Below are 22,141 nucleotides of genomic sequence, written 5' to 3'. Positions count from 1 at the left end.
CTCTCCGTGCCCACAAGCGCCTGGAGCAGGGGTTGGCTGAGTTTTTTGCTCTTTCCCACTTCCCTCCAAGATTTCCTCCTGCCAGCCTTCTCCAGAAGTTCTAAAGGATCATGTTTCTGCCTTTAGCACTCCCTGTCCTGTCTGCATAACACCATCTTCACATAGGTGCTGCCATTATAAAACACCTTGCAGATCTTCCCTGGGCATTTCCCAGACAAAGAAAAATCCTTCCCCCATTTCCAAACTTCCTTTCTGATCACCAGCAATGCAAGTTCTCTTTAATTCCTTTTTTTTTTAAAGATGCTCCTTTCCTGTTCTGATGCAGCTGGTTCATCCACTTACCTTTTTTATGTTTTGTCAATTATTTTTCATTCTGACTTTACAACTTAACTGACACCAGTGTCTTTTCCTGTAAAAGTTTATTTGTGTACAAAACAATTCGGTTTTGACTTGGACATTTATTATAAAAAGTCCAAAATGAAACTAAGGCACGTAAAAAATGAGCTACTGTTGGCTTCACAGGGGTTCACTGCTTTTCAGTGCCACAAAAATTCAGAGTCCTTGAAGCTTGCTGAAAATACAGTAGAAAAGAAGAAAAACAGTACTTAGAAGGTTTCTTTTAAAAAGAGTTCACAATGCTATTCTATTTCTTTATCTTGGAAAGACTTGATAATGTTTTCAACTATTTAAAGACCTAAAGTATCTCATGGTGTGATATTTTTTATAGTCAAGTAGAAGTTAAATGGGCTGACCTATTATTAATTCCCTGGGAAGGCCTTTCCAACAAGGAGAAGATAAATTTATGCTTTTCCTAATGGGTTATATACCATCATTATTTGAAACATTTTAATACTTTTTTGGTGTTGCAGCTGGCTTTTTTCCAGTTGGTGGAATGAACAAGTGCAGATTTAAAAATATGTGACATCAAAGCCTGCAAGTGGCTTCTGGGCTTGATGATTATCACAAAATGAAGCAAAAATTGTTCCTAAATTTAATTAATTTATGTAATCATCAACCCCAAATCTGCTTCCCAATTAGATCTGTATCATTGAAAATCAGCCAGTTCAGTCATCTCTCCTTTTACTTTTGGATTGTGCTTCCCATCATTGATATTTGTAATTTCTAAATTTATTGCTTTAGTTCTGGGCATTTGGATTTGTTACACTGCCTAAGTATGAAGTGCAAGTGAAGCTGCTGGAATATTCAAGTATTCCAAATTTGCTGTGATTTTTAGCCTGATAATCAGAAACTAAATTTATTGCTTTAGTTCTGAGTATTTGGATTTGTTACACTGCCTAAGTGTGAAGTGTAAGTGAAGCTGCTGGAATATTCAAATATTCCCAATTTGCTGTGATTTTTAGCCTGATAATCAGAAACTCAGCACATCAGAAAAATCTATTTACCTGTCTTCAACTGTCTTGTTGGAGGGGTAGAACACCTTGAAGGAAAATCCACTTCTGGGAAACGAACCCTGTGAAGGAAAAGGGGGGAAAAAAATCACATTTGTGTGAGGAAAATGCAGTGCAGGGAGTGAGGGAGCTGGGATTTGAGTGCTCAGGGAGTCTCACAGGGTTGATGCAGAGGCAGTCACTGTTGGTGACAGTGAAGGGGTCGTGTTTGTCAGCGGTGACGAGCAGGTCTGGCACGGGATAAACCCTCAGGGAATAATCGTAGGCCCAGAACACGGGGCTGACGTTCAGTGGCAGCGGGCTCAGGTGTCCCTGGGATAAAATGGTCTTTACAAACTGCAAAAAAAAAAAATAAAACCCCACAAACACTTGGTTTGAAACAGTTAAAGCATTTACAAACTGTAAAAAAAAAAATAAAACCCCACAAACACTTGGTTTGAAACATTTGAAGCATTTATCCCCTGGGATAAAATGGTCTTTACAGACTGCAAAAAAAAAAAAAAAAATAAAATAAAACCCCACAAACACTTGGTTTGAAACATTTGAAGCATTTATCCCCTGGGATAAAATGGTCTTTACAGACTGTAAAAAAAATAAAAGCCCACAAACACTTGGTTTGAAACATTTGCTGCAAGCTCAGTTCGTCTCTGCACGTGCTTAATGAAGTGTGTTTGTAATAATAACAATAAAGAAGCTTTTGGAATCTGGAAATGTTTGGGGGTTTTTTTGTATCTCATTCCTTCTGTTTATTAATGATTTCAAGAGTAAAGCAGTGACTCTCCTCCAGCACTGAGCTGCTCTTTCCTTTCTTGAATTGTGAGTGTTCTAATACACAAAAGCCTTTTTAAAGCACATCAGCCAGTATTTGAAGATGTCAAAATTCTCTCATCAGACTCTCCAGGAGAATCTATTTAGCTGTTCCTCCAGCCCAGAATGTACCAACACTGCCACAACTCTTCATTTTTTGGTTTTTATTTTCCTTATTGCTTTCCAGTTAACCATGAGAGTCACACTTAAAAAGTTTTTTCCCAGAACTGAAGGAATTATTTGATTCCCAGATGATTTTCCTCTCCCAGTGACAAAATTTCCCTCTATTTATTTACACTAATGGCTGAATTAAAATAGGCAAAAAAGGCAGAGGAAAGGTGGAGCATGCAAAAAACAACCTGCAGAAAGTGCTGCAATTCTACATTTCTTTCATGATTCCTTTCTAGAAAACCCTGGATGAGGACAGGGAAGTGTCAGGAATGCAAATGTGCCCACAAAACCGAGGTTCTTCATGGGGTGTTCACAGAGACATTGAGCTAAAACAACTTTCTGAGGCAAGCAAACAAAAAAAACTCCTGTAAAATAAATAAAACCAGACTCCATCCATCACTGCAACCAGCCAGGACTACCTGGATCGTTCTCATCCAATTAAATCAGTAAATCCCATCAGCTCCTGCTGTGGATTCATTAAGTGGAACCACAACCCAGAGCACTGTGCTGATGTGAAAGAAGCAGAATTTCAATTTCAAGAGAAGAGACAAAACAAGCAGATGAATTTTCGAGAAAGTGACCTGCTGCTTTACTGCAAATGGCACTGGGTAACCCATCAAATCTTTCAAAAATGGGAATTTGCATTCAAATTTGCCTTTAGGAATCGGTGTTTCTTGGCAGGACATCGATGGTTGGTGCACACACAGTTGGCTGCTCTGAAATTCGGTGTTCAAGAGCAGCTGCAGTGTGACAGAATCAATCCCACCTTCAACTGTCATGGTTTATTTTGCTGTCAAAACGTGAAGAAAAGTAACAACAGTGAATGTATAAATCCTTCTTACAGCCCCTCTGGGTTACTTGTGCAATGTGTCACGAGAATGAGGATCAGAACCCCCAAAATCCAGTCCTGCTGATCAATAAAATCAAAAATCTTGGCTAAAAGTGCTGGACTTGACTCACTCACATGGTTGGGAATGTCCATGTTGCTGCTTGGGAAGCGGACACAGTTCCTGCACATTTTGTTGACCAAATCTTCCCGAAAAATAATGATTTCTTGGGTGCAGTATTGAATCCTGAGTAGAAAACAGCACTGAAATTAATTCAGGTTAACCTAAAAATGATGCATTACAAAGTTGATCTCCCTCTAATATAGACAATGGAATGAAAATAATACTTTCCCTTCTGATTCAGAAAAAAACATGATGCTTTGGAGCAGAGTTTTTATATTCAATATCAATTTTTTTAGCACTACTTCATTTCTTCACTGATTTTTTTCTGTCTTAATGTATTTAAAACTAGTTACAATTCATGCAACTGAAGAATTCTATTGATTTGAAAAATGTAAATTTCCCCAAAAATCTGTAATATTTCTGGTTTTGAAAATGATATTAATGCACATAATTTAGTGTTTAAAAAAATATTTTTAAAAATATTAGCAGTTACATGGTTACCTGCAGGGATTTGTGGTGAAAACTGAAAATGGCACCAGCTGTCTGAATTCCTGAGTGATATTTTCAGCCAAGGGAGGTCTAAAATAAATAGCAGAGGTATCAGCAAAGACTCTTACCATCTTTAACTCAAATTTCACTCAAAATTCCAAGACTTGAGGAAAGGAAGCAAACTGACCTTGGTAAAATAGACCCAGGCCCAGGATCTTCAGGACCAGGGACAAACACAAATCGACTACTGCAAAAAATAAAAAATAAAGTTCAACAAATCTCTTTTGTATAAACTGATCCTAAAAACTAGGTCTGATGTTCTGAATTCAGAGAGCAGGAGCCAGCAAAGTATCCCAGGGAGAGCCCTTGGCTCCCTCATTAGCAGTTTCCATGCCCAAGTTATTTTAGATAAAATCAGACTTATCCTGCTCCCAAACAAACCTGCAGGCCTGTTACAAAACCAGCTATTTATCTGATCACAGCTGGCTCACAAGACAGAGAAAATAGGGTAACTCTCAGCTTCTTCAAGTAATTAAAAGCTTCACAAAATAAACAGATTTTTCCCTTGCTCTGTACCTTTTATGGATGCTGGGATATTCACATATAATATCTGCCAGAGCTTTCAAAGAACCTGGGAAAAACAGGACACGACACCTGGTTAGAAACCAACACACCTTGGGTGAAATCCCACCTCTGCTGCAGTGCCATGAAAAAATAAGGGTTTGTTTTCTGCTCTCTTCATTTGTTTGCCATCGTTATTTTAATTCAGTGCACACGTCTGGCTGTTTACAAGGACTTGCCTACCTTTCAGGGACTGGATTTGATTTTTGCCATATGGTGCAGATGAAAAATTTCCACAGAAGAAAAAGCAGGTGGGAGGTGCAGAGGAATAACCTGGGAAAAGAGAGGATCTGTGAGTGTATCCATTCACTGCAGCATCTTCCAGCACTCAGCCCATTCCAGGAAAAGCAGGAACTGAAACAGCACTTCAAGCTCTGCTGCTATTAATACACCTGAGTGATTTTCTTGATCTGTTTTTAGCTCCAAAAGGTGGTGGCAACGTACAAATGTCACTTTGAGGGAGCCCTCTGGCATTTACAGGCTGAGTTCCAGCAGTGTTTGTGTGTATCCAACTGCTGACCCAGTCAGAGGATTCTACAGCGTGCAATTATAATAAATAATGCCATTTTAAAATGTATTACTGCCTTCAAGAGGAAAACAGCAAGCAGGCAGCACTGGATTGCTATTAACCTCCATGATCATTCCAATTTAAGGGCTCTCCCAACATCCAATTCCCCCTTTGGCATTATAAAGCAACAGTAGCTGGAATTGCCTGAGCAGTTGGAGGATCTGATGAGAGCTCACAACATCACCCATCACAAGGGGGGGAAAAAAGAAACCTGATTCCCATCCCTGAAATAAAAATAGAAACAGCTACTCAGGCATTCATCTCACATCCCAGTTACTCTCCATTTTCCTGACACACTTGGATTTACTTCACTGGTTTTCAAAGGGGCTGGTAAATAGAACAGAATTGCTTATCCCAGAGAAATGGCTCATCAATATTTTTCCCTGCTCTCCCCCTCAGCTGCTCATTTCATTTATAATTAAGAAGGTTATCACTTGCCTATTAAAGTCTCAAAATAGCAAATGCAAGGTCTGCATCTCTGCCTGGTGGGTCCAGCACACGAATTTCACTGACCAAAGTCCCTTTCTGCCCTCAGCACTTCCAATCCTGGGTCAAGCCCAGTTTGTCCCCAAGATTTGCTGGCTCTGACCCAGATACTGAACTGGTTTTGTAACTTCTGCATGACTCTGCTAATTTGTGTCCAGTTCCCTTTTGCTGAGGAGCAGTTTCCCAGCCTGAATTCGGTGTTGTTTTTAAACCAGTCGCTCTCTCACACTTCCATTCTGCCTGAGGCATGAGGGACAAGCTGCTCCAAAACTGCTGCAATACAAAGGAGCAATTCATAAATGCCTGTTTTGCCCTGTGTTGTCCACGTTACTGATCCCAGAATCCTGGAATGGGTTGGGTTGGGGCATTAGAGATCATCCCATTCCAACTGCCATGGCAGGGACACCTCCCACTGTCCCAGGCTGCTCCAAGCCCTGTCCAACCTGGCCTGGACACTCCCAGGGATCCAGGGACAGCCACAGCTTCTCTGGGAATTCTATTCCCAGGCCTCCCCATCTTCCCAGCCAGGAATTCCTTCCCAATATCCCACCTAGCCCTTCCCTCTGGGAAGCAACATTCATCTCTCTGAAGTAAGGAGTTGTCTTTAAGAAAAAAACCCAGGAAGAACTTTCAGGAGCAAGGAAAACATTCCTATCCCAGCCCAGAAGATGGCTACTGCTCAAAACTATTTGTACAAAGAATCGATGGAAACACATTATAAAAACAAAGTTTAGAGTGAAAACAATGCTCACCTACCCGAAAACATCGTGTGAAGCTTTTCCAGCACTTCTGCTTGGTCCAGCCACACATCAGACACAAACACAAACATGGCATCTTCATTCTCCTCCTCCAGCTGCTTCAGCTTTGCAGAAGCCTTCACTGACGATGAGGAAGGCCCTCCAAAGAAGTTTATATTCCCATAGAAGGCTCTGCATCATTAAAATGCTCCAGTTAGGATCCCAGAATGGCTTGGGATTAATTAAAAATTAAAATTAATTAAATTAAAAATTAAATTTAATTTCAATTTCATTAAAATTAAAACCTGTCCAATAATTTATTGGAAGGGACCTTAAAGATCATCCCATCTCAGCCCCTGCCATGGGCAGCAACAACATCCACTCTCCCAGGGATCCATTCTCCCAGCAACAAGGAATTATTATTCCCATGTAAGTGTTACCTGGCTTTGCAATTGAGAAGGATTTACATCACAATTTTTATTAATATGCAGCACCCAAAGGCCTTTGGAAGGGTTTTTTCTGCCAACACTACAGACTTTAGTGCCTGTAAGTCCCAGAACTGCTTCCTTAAAATGGTATTTATTTTAAAGCATTTGGAGAGGAGGAAAAATAACATACTTGAATGTCAGAAAAATTACAAAATAACAATGATCTTACTTAGAAACCCATAGGAAAACATGGAGTGAGGCTGCCAAAAGTCACTTTTGTACCTCGTGGTAGCAGAAGGCTCAGTGGGCGGAAATCCAAAAGCGTTCACATGAAAAACTTTATCTTCATACCAACCTAGGAGGTTTTGGAACAGCAAAATAACTTCAGTTTTTCTAACAGCATCATGTCCTAGACATTAGTCAGAGAGTTGGCAACAGTGCTACACTGCCAGCCCCAGCCTCCATCAATCCCTCTCTTGTGGCAGCTCCACAGAACTGGAGCACGGAATGATCCGGGTGGAAAAAGGGCTGAGCAAGAAACCAAGGTGTTTTTTTAAACCCCAGCCACATCTGTGAATGGATTTTCTGCACAGCCACATGAACAACCCCCTCAAGTCAAGGAGGAGCAATGCAGGGGAACAGGAATCATTTTGCTGGCCCTGTCCTGGAAAGGCAACCCCATCCAACTGCTCCTTGTCTCACATCCCACTGTTGAGATCAGAAGGAACAGTAGGGATATTTATTTATCCCCACTCTCATTTCTGCTCCCAACTTCTACTTACAAACATAAAACATGCTAGAAAAAAGACTGAGATCATGGATCTTGCACAGAGGAACGTTCCACATACAGAAATAGCTTGCTTTTTCTTTTTTTTTTTTTTTTTTTTTTGCTAAAAGAAGGCTCCAAAACTGCAAGCCCTTACATCATCCTAATGAGAAGCCTCATTAAAGGACCAAAGCCTTGCCAGCACAAAGCAGCATTTTCAGATTGTTAAATCATTCCCTTGGTTATTCTAGGCTGTTTTCCTAATCCAGCCATAACTTCTCCAAGCATGCTGGGGCCAACCCTCCAAGCTGCTCCAGACCCTCACATCCCCCAACACCCACAAATTCCTCCTTTCTGCCTCCAGAGTCCACCAGGTCCCAGAAAAAACTGAAGGCCAAAAATCTCAGTCACTGATGGTCACCAAAACGAGACTTCTCTGCTCAGCCACAGCTTTAACAGAATAGTTTATTACAAGCTAAAAAATAAACCCAGTCTGTTTTACCTTCTGCCAGAACAAAGCAGGATTCAGTGTATAACCCACTGTGGAACTGGTGCAGGAAGGTTAAGGAATGTGTTTTTCTTAGATTTAAAGTAGGTTTTTTAACTAAAATTTGCTTTCCAGCTGGTGTAATAGATCTGGACAGCACTGAAAGTTCACAGGCTGACTGAAGAGCCTGGAAATTCCCTGCTACCTGAGCAGGTAACTCCAGAGAGAGCCCAGGAACTGGAACAGGCTCTGCTTCCATGGGGAGGAAAAGTGAAAGAGAAAGGCAGGAGCTGCAGCAGCCAAGGAATTGGAAATGAAGGAGAAAGACAGAGCTGCAGCTCTCAATATGTAATTTTTAATGGTCAGCATTGATTTACTGTTCAATTGAAAATCCTGCAGGTTTACAGGAAATTCCTCTAGCTCTTCCATCACAGCAAAAGGATATTGCTTTACTAAGGTCCAGCTGGACCACTCCTGTGGGGTCTTCTAGGAAAAATTTCCCCTAAAAAACAGGATTCATTAATAAAGCAAAATATATCAAACACAAAAATGCTTCAATCAGAAGCATCTATCAGTCAGCATTTTAAAATAATTGGGCTGGGTTTAATGGTTTAAGCAGGCAAATAATTTAGTTTATAAATATGTATTTACATTAAGTAAATGTATCTCAGCACTTCCCTGGGAGCTGCTACAGTTGGGATTGCTGGTGCTCCCCTCCCTAAAATCACAGTTCAGGGCATTGGCAAGTCCAAACTCAGCCACTGGAAGCTCCAGCCTCTCAAGCAGGGACATGCCAAAAAACCCTAACTGCTTCTGCTTCCTGACATAAAAAAATTTTAGAGTGTGAAGACAAAGAAAAACATTTCCACACACACTGGCACCAAGTGCTTGTGGAGAAGTCTCTGAGAATGGGTCAAGTGTGAGATATTGAAGTTTTCTCATTTTTTAATGTATTACAGCACCGAATGAGCAGTGATCAGAGACTCCACAATAAAAAGGAACTCACCTCCTTGAGCTGAGTCATCATCCCAAGCACAATCACTTCTTCCATTTTAGCTGTATTGCCCAGGAGAGTTTCAACTGTCTTGAGCTGGGATGGAAGGCAAAGAATCCAGTCAGAAACAAATCAAACTCTCCAGGTGCCTTTTGTCAGGCCAGGCAAAGCCCCACACAGGACTTGGTTTAACAGAAACCCACAATGAGCCAGGCTCATTACAAAAATCACAGCCACATTTCTGAATGGGGCTTAGGAGAAAATTCCCAATAGTGGCTGCTAGCATAAAGAGCTGGTGTGATTTTTTGGATTAAAACTGGACAGAACTCCATTTTTTACCTGGAATTTGCTCTTGCTATCATCAGGATGAGCAGCAACTGGTGAAGGAGTGAACAGCTCATGTCTGTGAATCCTCTGCAGAAACCGAAATTGAAGTGATTCAGTTTAAAAACAAGTGAGTTTGTTAACTTTTAAAAAGCCAGTTTGCTACAAGCACCATGCAAAACACTTCAGAAAGCTCTCACTCTATTTCATCCAGCAACTTTTAATAATTCAGTCCTTTTGACAAGAATTCGTTTCCAAGAAACTGATGACCAATGACACTGGATAATAAAACTAAACCTAAAAAAATGCAGCAGGTGATAAAACCAAGCCTAAAAAAAGCGTCACAAAAGCATCTGTAAGGCTGCTACAAGAAGTTATTTGTGACAGGCTGGAAGGCAGAGGGTTTGTGAGGCAGAGAGGTGCAGCAGCAGGATGTATTTTTGGAAGGAGATGTGGGATACATCCCTGTGGACACCTGCAGAGATTGCTGACCTGCTGGAGGATGGAGTAGCGCTCCCGGAACAGCTCCGCCTTGTCCCTGGCAGTGCCAAATAAACTCGGCCTAGGCAGGTCAGTCATGGACAGGCTGCAAGGAATTGACACAGTCAGAGTTTTAAGAAGGGATATTCCACACATAAAAATGGGTTATTGATCTAAATGGTCTGGGAGGCTGCAAAAGCTGCAGCATGATTTAGGTACTCCCTGAGGGACGTTCCTGCTCAGGATCCTGTGTTTATGCATTTCTGCATCCATTTCATCCCCCTCTAACTCACAGGCCTTGAGATTTATCCTTCCACCCAAAGAGACCTCTGCAGAAATCCATTTTTAAAAAAGCAGTTATGCCTTTAAGCAGTTGTGAACAAAAGCTGCTCCTAATTTTTCTTTTCCGTTTGGAGCTCTCCTTAGAAAACCCCCAGGGCTTCAGGGAGCTGCAAGATTACAGACTAAGAAATAAATACAGGCAACAGACAGATCAAATTTATTAAAAAAATAAATTTTAACAGCCCAATGTGAGAAAAGAAAATAACCCCAAACTACCTTTCGTGATGTATGTCCTTAGCCTTACTGTCTTTTTTATTCATTAGGTGGCATAAACTTGGTTTATGGTCTTAAACATTTATTACCTTTCTCAGGGTTCAGTTGAACAGACCCAAAAGGGAAAGATTAAAACCAGACTTATCCTATAGAAATTGAGGCTTTGCTCTTAAAACAGGAAGTGCTTGAAACTTAAAATATGGGAGACTTACGGCAGAAACTTCTTTCTTTCTGAATTATAAATAAAACGTGGAATGTCAAAGGCTCCAATAATGTTGAAAACATTTTCTCTGAAATGAGAACAGTTACAGCATTAACTGAATGTTACCTTCCAACCACAGCCATTCTGTGACTCCTTGAAGTGAATGAAACAAACTAACAAGTATGTTGGATAAAATGGCATTTGTTTTGTTCACTACCATCACCATTTCTCTTTCTATTTTATAGTCTGTTTTCTATTCTATTTTCTATTCTATTTTCTCCTGCATCTTCTAGTTAAATAATTAAAAGGACTTCTCCCTGTGATCTGTAGAGCTTTTCCCTTCAGGACTCTGCACTGAGAATCTGTACATATGGATTTCTTTCACTTGTGGAGGAAAAAAACCCTACATTAGGTACAAAAAAGCACCAAAAAGGAAAGTCACACTCAAACCATCTGCATTGTAAAGATTCCAGCAGCAAGGAGCAAAGTTAAACCCAAATCTTCTCCATCCTGAGAGGCTGTGGGGTGACAGGATCTAACTGACATGCCCATCAAACCATCTCTTTTCATGCTTTGCATCACGATGTGAACACGAAAGGAAACACATCCATCAGGATCACAAAGTTCTCAGAAACTCCAGTAACTGCTCCACACTTTGTTATCACAGAAAGGAAATCAATCAGGGCTTCAAAAAAACTAAACAAAAAAGCAGGAGCAAGCACCCCACAGGGAAAAATTTTCCAAAGTGCTTTCAGAAAAGAAAGGAACAAAAGCAACCTGAGATAACTTTCATGTAGAGCAAAGCAAATAAAGCATGGCCAGAAGTGCTGGTTAATATTCAACCTGTGGCACACAGCACACACAACCCCAGCAGGTGAATTCCAGCAAGTCAGATCATATCCAGAACCCCCTGGAGGCCCAGCCAGGAGAACAAACGCTCCAAGGAGCGACCTGGAGCAGAGGAAGGCAAAAGCACAGAGCAGTGAGAGGAGCAGGGCAGAAAATGCCTGGTGTTCAGGAGGAAGAAGGAAATGACAGCAGCTCCCAGAACTCCCAGGAGGATTTATAATGTCACCCTACATCGCTTCATCCGCGGCCCGGCTGCATTCCTGGACAGCTGCTTCCACCAAGGGCTGCTCGATCATATTGGATGACACTGGAAAGAAAAATCCCAAGGATTAAACCTGCAGCAAGGAAGGAAGTGAGTCTCCAATGTTCCACCTCAAGTGGCTGAGTCTCCTCACGGGAATACACACAAATAACAGGTGTTTTCTGTGATGACACACAGATGGATCACTTAATATTGCCACCAAAAGGACACATTCCCAGGGAAAAAATACCCCCCACACACTGGGCCCACCCTGAATTCCCTAAACATGGAGAACAAGACAATTACAGTTAATGCAAAGCTGCCAAATATATCTCAAGTGTGTTAGAGCTGAGCTTTCACATTCTGGAGGTTAATTTGGTTCCAGAACATTATCACACGGATTGCTGCCATAAGTATTCCAACACAATTCTGGAGACGGGCACATTGTTGTTCTCATGGATTTAAACCAATAATTGAAATTAGTTTGAAGGCTTCCCCACCCTCCCAGGGAAGAATTCCTTCCCAATATCCCATCTAACCCTGCCCTTTGGCAGTAGGAAACCATTCCTTGTGTCCTGTCACTCCATGTGTGAATAGTGTCTCTCCCATTTTAATATTTAAAATTACAGTTTCAGGTGCAAAGATGTCCAGACAAAGTTTTAGTAACTGTCACTGAAAAATTTGACCGCTCTTGGAAAAGTCAGGATATTCTGCACTGCCAGCTCCTTAAATGGCACAAATGTCTGTTGCTGACATTGCAAACTTGAGTGTTTAACCAAAATAAAAGGCAAAAATATACATTTATCTCAATCAACCCTTTGTCACTACAATGACACCTCAGTGCTTCTGCCGCCAGTAACTGTCTTTGTCTTGATAACATCAGAAATGCCAGGAAAACTGGCTGAAGAAAAAGGAATTGTTTACTTACAAGGCTGTTTTTCAACTGCATCGATGACATTTTCAATTATATCATCAAGTTCTCCCTCACTGGTGGACTGGAAAGCTTCGATGAGATACTTCAGGGCATCCCTAATCCCAGAGGAGAAAGCACAAAAAGCGATTAATATTCAATAGTTTCCACAAACTGTGCTGATTTTGGCAGGTGTGCACATCATCACCACATGGCTTGTGGTTAAAAAGCAGAAATAATTATTACTGCATAACAGCACGTTGGTTTAAGTCAAAGAAGAAAATCACTGGGATTGAAAATATCAGGGGAAAGTCGTGGAGAATCTCAGCTTCATACAAAAATTCCATGTTGGAAGGGAATTCTGGAGACAGAGTGGTCCAACCTTCTCCTGAAAGCAGGGCTTGAGTTATGCTCAAGGACCCCGTGGAGCCAAGCCTTGAGTATTTCCAGTGAGGGAGATTCCAGCACTTCTCCATCAACTTCAAAGTTTAATTACTATTACAATGAAGAATTAAATTAAGCTTGTGCTCGTTGTCTCTTGCCCTGTCACTGTGCATCCTTGAGAACACTTCTCACTTTTAGGAATACTGGGATTAGCTCCTCATGAATCTTCCCTTCCTGAGGCTAAATAAAAACCCAAATCCTTCACATGTTCTCCATGTCACGGTTTTAAAGAATGTTTGTTTGTATATCTAGAACTACTAAAAACTACTCTCTGATCCTCTAATCATGGAATCCCAGAATGGTTTGGATTGGAAGGGACCTTAAAGCTCATCCCATTCCAACTCCCTGCCATGGAATTGGCCCTTCCACTGTCCCAGGCTGCTCCAAGCCCCAGTGTCCAACCTGGCCTTGGACACTTCCAGGGATCCAGGGACAGCCCAGCCCCTCCCCACCCTCACAGCCAGGAATTCCCAGTTCCCAGTTTCCAACCAGCCCTGCCCTCTGGCACTGGGAGCCATTCCCTGGCTCCTGTCCCTCCATCCCTTTTCCCCAGTCCCTCTCCAGCTCTCCTGGAGCCCCTTCAGGCCCTGCAAGGGGCTCTGAGCTCTCCCTGGATCCTTCTCCTCTCCAGGCGAGCATTCCCAGCTCTCCCAGCCTGCCTCCAGAGCAGAGGGGCTCCAGTCCTTGGAGCAGCTCCGTGGCCTCCCTGGATTCATTGCAGTATCTCCATGTCCCTCTCATTTTGGACTCCAAACCTGTTTGCAGTCCTGAAGCTGGGATGTCACCAAAGCAGAACTTCCAGCTCTTCCAGCTTCCCTCACACACCACGGCCTCCAGCCCAGGACCACCTCAACAGCCCCCACAGGATCTGCTGTGGGCACTATTTAAATTCTCAATAATACAGGATTTAGAAATTCGGTTCTTCCCTCAACCTTAGACTAGAGTCTCACATTAAAGATAACAATTTTCTTATTAATGCCATCTGTTGGCCAACCAAACTGGCATTTTGGTTATCAGCCTGACCTTCAAAATGTCTCATCTCATGAACTGTGGAGTCAGGAGTTCTGGACTTGTGCTCCTCTCTAATGAAAGTATCAGGGCACTGTCCAAATTAATCACATCCCATCCACGACAGAAAGAGAATTTAACTGATATTGACACACGAGAAATAAAGGGAAAATAAGAGCAAAGGGAGACCCAGTCTCTTAGAAATCATGACACCTTCCACTGCAAACAGGAATCCCTTTTCATTGACCTTGGCATCTCTAAACAGTACATCCTATTATATTTGGAAATACAGCATCCCTGTCTTTGGAAATGCCATTTCTTCCTCCAGCAAAGAATGCTGAGCACGAGACTGGCAAGCGGAACTCGGAACGAGATTCCAGAGTTGTCAGGGTCAGAGGCAGACAAAAAAACTCAACCAAACACCCGGCACCAGCATCAGGGAGGGTTCCAAGGGGAGACCACGGGCAGCTTTTGGTGGCACCCACGGTTATGAGAGGGATGGACAGACGGAAGGAAGGGGCCCGCAGCAGCAGGACAGGCAAAAGATGGCTTTGGAGGAGCCTCCGGAGGCCTCGCTGAGGGGGGAGGAGGCAGAGGAGGGAAAGGCAGCAGCATATCCCGAAGAGGGGATGCGGAGCGGCCCCGGCCCCATCCCGTCCCACCGCAGCCCGGGCCCGAGGCCCGCCCGGGGCCGATCCCCGCGGGCCAAGCGGGTCCGGAGCAGGATCCAGAGCAGGGTGAGGGCCCGGTGCTACTCACGGGCGCAGGACGAGCCCCCGCAGGCGGAACGCGGAGCTGAGGCGGCGCCGCAGCCGCTCCGGCTCCATGGCGGCGATGGCGCCAAACGCGGCCGGGCCGCCCCCTCAGGCCGGGCCGCCCCGCCGCGGGAGGAGCCCGGCCCGGCCCCGCTCGGCCCGGGAGGGAACGGCGGCGGTGAAGGAGCCGGCCTGGGGCGGCCACAGCGCGGGGGCTGTGCCCTGAGCTGGCGCTGCTGGGGTACCGCGAGTCCTGAGGGCACCTCCGGGACCCTCGTGACAGGAGACATGGAGAGGATGGAGCGTGTCTGGAGAAGGGAACGGAGCTGGGAAAGGGCTGGAGCACCAGGAGAGGCTGAGGGAGCTGGGAAGGGGCTGGGGAATTCCTGAGAGAGCTGGGAAAGGGGCTCAGCCTGGAGCAGAGGAGGATCAGGAGGGACCTTCTGGCTCTGCACAAGTCCCTGGCAGGAGGGGACAGCCGGGGGAGTCTCTGCTCGCAGGGAACAGGGATAGGAGGAGAGGGAACAGCCAGCCTCAAGTTGTGATGAATTTCTCCATGGAAAGGGTTGTCCATCGCTGGCACAGGCTTCCAGGACAGTGGTGGAGTCCCCATCCTTGGAAAGATTTAAACACCATTTAGATGTGGCATATGGTGACATAGGGCAGTGATGGCTTTGGCAGACTCCATGTTCATAGAGGGCCTTTCCAACCTAAACAATTCCCTGATTCAATAAAAAACATTTGCTGTGACTGACACAAGTTACCCAATACAATTATCCACGGTATCACTTTGTTCCTTTACAGGTATTTTAGCTCACAATATTTCTCCCTCCCTTCCCTGTAGGCCCAGCACAGGTTCTTCTGTATCTCCAGTATTCCAGAGTCTCCCACTTAAGATTTTCTTGCCACAAAACATCCATCAAATACATCTAACTCTGAATTGGTCCTGCAAGCACAGGATGTTCTTCAGGACTGTTTTTACACAATCACAGCATCCCAGAATGTTTTGGATGTGAAGAGACTTTAAAACTCATCTCATCCCATCCCCTGACATTGCCAGGGACACTTTCCGCTACCCCAGGTGGCTCCAAGTTTCATCCAACCTGATCTTGGACACTTCCAGGAATCCAGGGACAGACACAGTTCCAGGATTGTGGGGTAGCTGCCTTCTCTCTAGATGGAAAATACCTGCTATTTCATTCAAACACTCATCTCCATCCCTTCAAAGTGCAGCTTGAAGCCACAGAAGGCTCACAAAGCAACTTTAGAATTTGATCGAAAGACTGCAGGGATTTAAAGACAGACAGAAAATGTCAGCTATTTTCTATAGCCCATTCTCAACTGCATAATTTATAATCGCTCCTCATTGGGGAGTGAGCTCATGGGTGAAGCTGCTGCTACTCTCTTCTGAGTAGCTGCCATCTGACAGGTCTCAGATATTTTGGCAGGAAATATGATTCATTTCTCGTCGCAGGCATGCAGCTAGGTGCAGATTATAAGCCCAATTCTTACATAAGTACCTTCATTTGCTAAAATTACTGCTTATTCTCCTTCTAAGAAAACCTGATCTTGCCATTCAGCTCCTGTCTTGCCACATGAAGGAAGGTGCACCTGGAGAAGGGATGAAGGGATGTGCCCCTAGTCCAAAAATAGTTTTCTCTAAAGCTATGACCAAACAGGGAATGTAAAGCACACTCCTACAGCATCCTGCTGGATTTGGGGGCTCTCTTAGGTTGCCTGGAGCCTCCCACCAGAGATATAAAAGTATTCCAGCATGAGCTGCAGCCTTGTGTTTCACTGAGCCATCTGGAGCTCTGCAAGCCATGCCCAGATCTTTGTCTCCATCACCTTCCGTGGCTTTGCTGGACACCACAGCGGCTGGAGAGCAACTGGAGAGAGCCCAGTGGTCCAGGATCAGCCAGCATGGATCTACCTGGATGCAAGGAATTGTTTTGTTACACTGACAAACAGCTCATTTTCATGTCTGTCACTGCTCCACTGGCAAAATCCCATCTCCTGAGACAGCACATTGCAGCTCTACCTGACCTAGAGATCTATAGATAGAGTTTGTCTGCTTCCCATGTGTTTTTTTTACCTTTTCCAAATGCTGACTCCTGCATTTGAACCACCATCCCAATGCACCATCAGTTCATTGCCTCATTTTAGGAGTTCAGGACGGGTGCTGATCTCTGTGCCACCACTGAGAGAATACCTGGAATACCGCTCAGGCTGGTTTAGGTTGGATATCAGGGAAAGGTTCTTCCCCCAGAGGGAGCTGGTCCCCAGGCTCCCCAGGGAATGGTGACATTCCCGAGGCTGCTGGAGCTCCAGGAGTGTTTGGACAGCGCTGCCAGGGATGCCCAGGCTGGGGTTGTTGGGGTGTCTGTGCAGGACCAGCAGTTGGACTGGATGATTCTTGTGGGTCTCTTCTAATTCAGGAGATTCTGTGATTAAATAGTACCAGTTTATCAATGTGAGCAATTAACATCTTCCCTCCTAGATCCAACAGAGGAAGTGTATGCCCTACTGTCACAAGAAAATCTTTACAATTACTTTCTGATGCCCTTTCAGAAGATGCTAAAGTGCACATTTTTCCCAGGTTCTACTCTACTGTTTCTGAAGAGCTGTAGCTGTTTTATTTTGAATTCTATTAATTCTAGCCGGACACAGAGTTCAGTCACAGAACTGACTCAGTTGTTGATAAAACAGTAAGAACTGGAACTGTCCAACTGTTTCATTAATATCAGCTACTATTTCATAGCTGCTGTTTCTGGCAGGAGCGTGGTTTGTCTCACCTTCAAAGAGACAGGGAGTTCTGTTGTGCTTATCACAGAATCCACACGATCATGGAATAGTTTGGGCTGGAAGGGACATTAAATCCCATCCCATTCCACCCCTGCCATGGCCAGAGACACCTTCCACTATCCCAGGTTTCTCCAAGCCCTGTCCAGCCTGGCCTTGGACACTTCCAGGGACCCAGGGGCAGCCACAGCTTCTCTGGGTACCTGTGCCAGGGCCTCACCACCCTCACAAGGAAGAATTCCTTCCCGATATCCCATCCATCCCTACCTTCTAGCAGTTTGAAGCCATTCCCCCTTGTCCATCACTCCATGCCCTTGCCCGAAGCCTTAAACCCCGTCCCGCTTTGGGATCCAGCTCCTCCTTCCCTCCTTCCCTGTGGTTTGCGTTTAGCTCTCCTATTCTCGGTGCTTCTTTCCTCCTCTCGCGGACATTATTCACATCCTCCCGCATTATTCACATCCTCCCGCACGGTTTATTCCGCCTCACACCTCAGCCCGGCACTGCTGCCCGGGACAGGGGGTAGCGCGGAGCTCCCCGTCCGCTCCCATCCCGACCCGCGCCGGGTGCCGCCCCACACTTTGGACCCTCCTCGCTTCCCGTCCGCCCCAGGGGAGCGACCGGCGGCGGAGCCGCAGCTTCACCCGGAGGAGGCGGTGGCGGGACGCGAGCCCTGAGGCAGCCGAGCCGCTTCCTCCTCCCTCCTCCTCCTCCTCTTCCTCCCCCCCAAGATGGCGGCGGAGCCCGCGGATCAGTTCTGCGTGGCCGAGGAGCGCAGCGGCCACTGCGCCGTGGTGGACGGCAACTTTCTCTACGTGTGGGGAGGATACGTGGTAAGGCGGGCGGGGGGCGCGGGGGAGCCGGCAAGGAGCGGGGGGGAGCGGGCTCCGAACGCGGGGAGCGGAGCCCCGGGCGGGGCAGGGGGGGGTTCCCCCCGCCGCCCCTCAGCCCTCGGCGGGCGCCCGGGGCGGTGGCGCGGGCGCTGATTGGCTGCGGCGGCCGCGCGCCGTTCGAATGGCGGCGGGAGGCGCTGAGGGGACGGCGGGGATGGCGCTGAGGGGACGGCTCCGATCGCCTCATCCCGCCACCCTTTCCCTGCGCGGGCAGCCCGCGATCAGCGCCCTCCTCCTGCCCCGTTTGCTGCCGCCTCCGTCACGGAGCACGTGTGGGGAAGGGCTGGTGGAGCCGGTTCGCTCCCGTCCCTTTGCAGCGCCCTTCGTTCCTCAGCGAGCAGAGCGCGTCTCCTTTCAAGCCTCAACGGCTGTAATTTGTAGCTCAGTTTTTCCAGGGTGTAATTCATTTTCTCGCTGCCGAGTCCCCGCGTTTTTTTATTTATTAGTAGTTGTGTGGTGCTTACAGTCTGTTTTCCTCCCGTAGAAAGCTCTGCTGTCACCTCAATAACAAGCTGGTGGCAGGCTAAAACCCATCCTTTTTTTAAAATTTATTTTTACTTGTTTTTCATAAAAAGAACACTTTGGTTCTGTCATAAGTAAGTCCTTGTGACTTTTAACTCTATGGAGTGCTAAGAATGATATTACATTAAATGCATCCGCTTAGTTTTACCTGTTATTTTTCTGTTTATATTTATCTGTTCATCTTGTCTGTCTGTGCACATTTACCATAAAATTGAAAATACCCGTGCTTGGTGTAATTCCTGGTCTTGATCATGTGGAAACTGTTATTTCTATAAAGATATTTCATATTTATCTACGCTTTTCATGGTCTGAGGTAACTTTAAAATGTTCAAAGCTTGTCCTTCCACATTCAAAGAAAGAACTCTAGTGGGAGACTCCTGGATTTTAAACTCCATAATATTCTGTATTACTAAATATCCCCTAAATCACTGGTAATCTTTAGTAGTTTTTGTGCTCTGGTCTTTGAAACTGAGGTTGAACTAAAGAGCACAATATTTTCAAAGGTTTTCTGATAAAAAATTGTGCATTCGTGGCACATTCAAAACACACAACTTATATGAAGTTTAGCAGATAAACTTTGCAAGTGTTCTTAGTAGTTTTACATATTTATCTGCTGAAAACATGATGAAAATTGTTGCTCTGTAAGCAGCCCTTGACACAGATAAATCATTTTTCACGTGTTGCTGGTGGACTCCTGCCCAACAAACTTTATTTTTGGCGTCAGTGTGTTTGCTCAGAGCTGGTTCTGCAGCAAGTGTTTGACCTCTGACATATCCAGATTGAATTGAGTCAACTTGTGCACGTTGCAGAAGATGCCAGGAGTTTGTAACAGAGGTACCTGGCAGAATAAATGTACCAAAAATACAATGTACCTGCCTGTTTGGCACCTTTCAGAGTGAGAAAGTCATCATAGAACTTTTGAAGTCATCAATATCAATAACTGAGTTGTCACTAATTAAATTTCAGTTTTGTATTTAATTTCTTCACATTCATTTAATTTTGAGCCAGTTTTTATTTATTTACTGACGCTGGCTGCTTACTCACTGCCAGGCTTTAATTTCTTTCTAGTGCCAAGGCAGTAATTAATGCTGTAGTTGTTACTCGGCATGAGTACTGCATTTTTTTGGGCTTCCTCTCAGTTTGTTGTTTTTCCTCATCATTATTTCCTAAATTATTTTTCTTTCTTTATGCACTCTGTTCAGGAGTCTTCATAAATCTTTTTTCCACAGAAGAATTAATTTTCTCCTTTAAATTTGACATCTTAATCTTTCAAGTTACAGCTGCAAGTAACTTTTTGTGGTTTCAGCCTGCTTCTTATATTCTATTTTTTTTATTCTACATTTTCTCCATTTTCTATATTTTTTTTTCTACATTTCTACATTCTAAATTCTCAATTTTTTATTCTACATTCTATGCCAATGGAAACAGCTCCTGATTAAAAGTATCTAAAAGGAGTTTTAATTCCGGAGCTCAAATCTGGTTGATGTTGTTACACATCTTTTTTTAGCAAAATGTTAAGTTGGTCAATCTGTGCCTTCATCGAGCGGTCCTGAGGAGGAATGAAGTTGTTTATTTTTAAAATAAATGAGTTTTATAATCAGAGCAGTAACACTGGGGTGTGACTTCTGCTCTGGTGGCTGATTTCCTTAAGATCCTTCAGTGTTGCTAAGTAACATAGCTTGGCATTTCATGTGCAAACACAAAAAGCAGAACTGGTTTAACATTTGCACGTTCCCCTTTCAGTGCATTGAAGAAAATGAAGTTTATCTGCCCAGCGATGAGCTCTGGATCTATGACATGGACAGTGGGCTATGGCAAGTGGCACCATTTCTATTGAGTTATTACCTAAAGCTGATTTTTGTCACTGATATGCAGGGAAAAGGCTTCAGGGACCTTGGTCATGTTAAATAGCAGGTGTTTAATGTAAACATTGAAGGACAGACCTGTGCTGGCAGATTAACTCCAGGAAACACAATCCTTGCTGAAATCTAATTATTGTGTGCAAGGGAATGTTGGAAATGATTTGCTCCAGGCTCTGTTAACACAGGTGCATTTACTTGGCAGTTTATTTTGGCTTAGTTTTTTTACATTAACTTTCATGTTAGAACAGTTAAACACCAGCTACTTGGGCTCTTGATGTAGTTACAGTTATATATTTACTATTTTTGGTATCAATTCCATACCCATTGCAACTCAAAAATAACTCAGAACTTCCCTTTTTTCTCTTTCCTTCCACTTTCTTTTTTCCTCCCATTTTTCTTTCTTTCTTTCCCCACTTTTTGTAACCTTCTTCCTCCCCTTTTCATTTCCTTTCCTTTGCCCTCTTTTTCAGGCCTCTCTCCCCTCCCTCCTTTTTCCCCTTTCCTCTCCTGCCCTTTCTTCCCTTTCACCCCATTCTTTTGGCCCATACTTTCCCCCTTTCCCCCCTCTCTTTTCCCTGTTTTCTCCCCATTTCTTTCCCCCTACAGACCATGATTTTCTGCCCCTTTCCTGCAGGGCAGGGTTGCCCAAAGCCCCTTCACCCTCCCTTGGTTTCCCTGCTGTCCCAGCCCAGCAGTTTGTGCTCCAGAGAAAGTGATCTGGGTTAAACAGAACTTTTTTCTCAGGGTTGTATTTATCCAGGATCTGCTCCTGACCTGGCTGAGGTCTCAGCAGAGCTTCACATCTGCAGGGCACAGCAGGAGCCTCAGTTTTCCATTTCTGACATCCCAGCAATGCCAGATTCTCATTTCAGGAATTCCTGGAGTTAATAGTATTTCCAGTTTTCAAATAATCAATGATTCAGCTCTACTAAAGCTCTTCTAATGTGAATTTCACCTCAAGATCAAAATCAAGATACTTCATAAACACACAGTATCTACATGGAAGTTCTCTTCCACCACAGGAGCCCAACTTCACCTGTAGCTCCTAATCCTAGTTATGGCCCAAACCATATTTTCACCTTTTAAATGTAAAAATTTTGACTAAATCTGTTTGGGATTGTTCCATTTGGGCAGATTTGAAGTGGCCTAATGTATTTTTTTTTAAATTGCAGGACAATGCACCTGATGGAAGGGGAGTTACCCACCTCCATGTCAGGCAGCTGTGGGGCCAGCATCAATGGGAAGCTGTACATTTTTGGGGGATTTGATGATAAAGGATACAGCAATCGGGTATTGTTATATTTTTATTTTCCCGTAACATTGTGTTTTAATAAGTACTAATACTGCCCTTGCTGTTTATCTGTATTTGTATATGAATGAAAGA

The 22,141-nt window shown here is 44.2% G+C and overlaps 2 protein-coding genes across 9 annotated transcripts in view; one reads left to right on the top strand and one right to left on the bottom strand.

The window, feature by feature from the left end:
- Positions 1 to 402: 402 nt before the first annotated feature.
- POLE2 (DNA polymerase epsilon 2, accessory subunit) lies at positions 403 to 18,444 on the bottom strand. Of its 6 annotated transcripts, XM_086892878.1 has the most exons (20): positions 17,751 to 18,433; positions 16,777 to 17,125; positions 12,493 to 12,593; positions 11,555 to 11,630; positions 10,485 to 10,562; positions 9,730 to 9,823; positions 9,253 to 9,327; positions 8,926 to 9,009; positions 8,365 to 8,421; positions 7,935 to 7,983; positions 6,949 to 7,021; positions 6,258 to 6,430; positions 4,631 to 4,720; positions 4,403 to 4,457; positions 4,014 to 4,073; positions 3,839 to 3,916; positions 3,352 to 3,460; positions 1,569 to 1,745; positions 1,404 to 1,471; positions 403 to 571 (listed from the first exon to the last, which is right to left on the bottom strand). In XM_086892878.1, exons 2-20 carry the CDS (start codon positions 16,824 to 16,826, stop codon positions 553 to 555), a joined length of 1,566 nt encoding a protein of 521 aa, XP_086749004.1. In that variant the 5' UTR covers positions 16,827 to 17,125; positions 17,751 to 18,433; the 3' UTR covers positions 403 to 552. The 6 variants fall into 6 exon arrangements, with proteins under 6 accessions (XP_086749004.1, XP_086749006.1, XP_023782991.2 ...); XM_086892880.1 differs by lacking the exon at positions 16,777 to 17,125 and having other exon boundaries at positions 18,125 to 18,444; XM_023927223.2 differs by lacking the exon at positions 16,777 to 17,125 and having other exon boundaries at positions 17,751 to 18,181.
- The window catches only part of KLHDC1 (kelch domain containing 1), a 19,437-nt gene continuing 15,386 nt past the window's right edge, over positions 18,091 to 22,141 (top strand). The window contains exons 1-3 of one of the 3 annotated variants that reach the window (XM_086892896.1): positions 18,091 to 18,313; positions 20,639 to 20,709; positions 21,930 to 22,047. In XM_086892896.1, coding sequence (XP_086749022.1) covers positions 18,212 to 18,313; positions 20,639 to 20,709; positions 21,930 to 22,047 — 291 coding nt within the window. In that variant the 5' untranslated portion in view covers positions 18,091 to 18,211. Of the gene's footprint in view, positions 18,314 to 18,395; positions 18,970 to 20,638; positions 20,710 to 21,929; positions 22,048 to 22,141 lie in introns of those variants that run through there. The other 2 variants (XM_086892899.1, XM_086892898.1) reach the window with 2 other exon arrangements.

The sequence above is a fragment of the Cyanistes caeruleus genome, chromosome 6 (genome assembly GCF_971803275.1).
Source record: "Cyanistes caeruleus chromosome 6, bCyaCae1.hap1.1, whole genome shotgun sequence".
NCBI lineage: Eukaryota > Metazoa > Chordata > Aves > Passeriformes > Paridae > Cyanistes > Cyanistes caeruleus.
The sequence above is the reverse complement of the archived record's forward strand: the minus strand, read 5'-3'. Positions and strand labels throughout refer to the sequence as shown.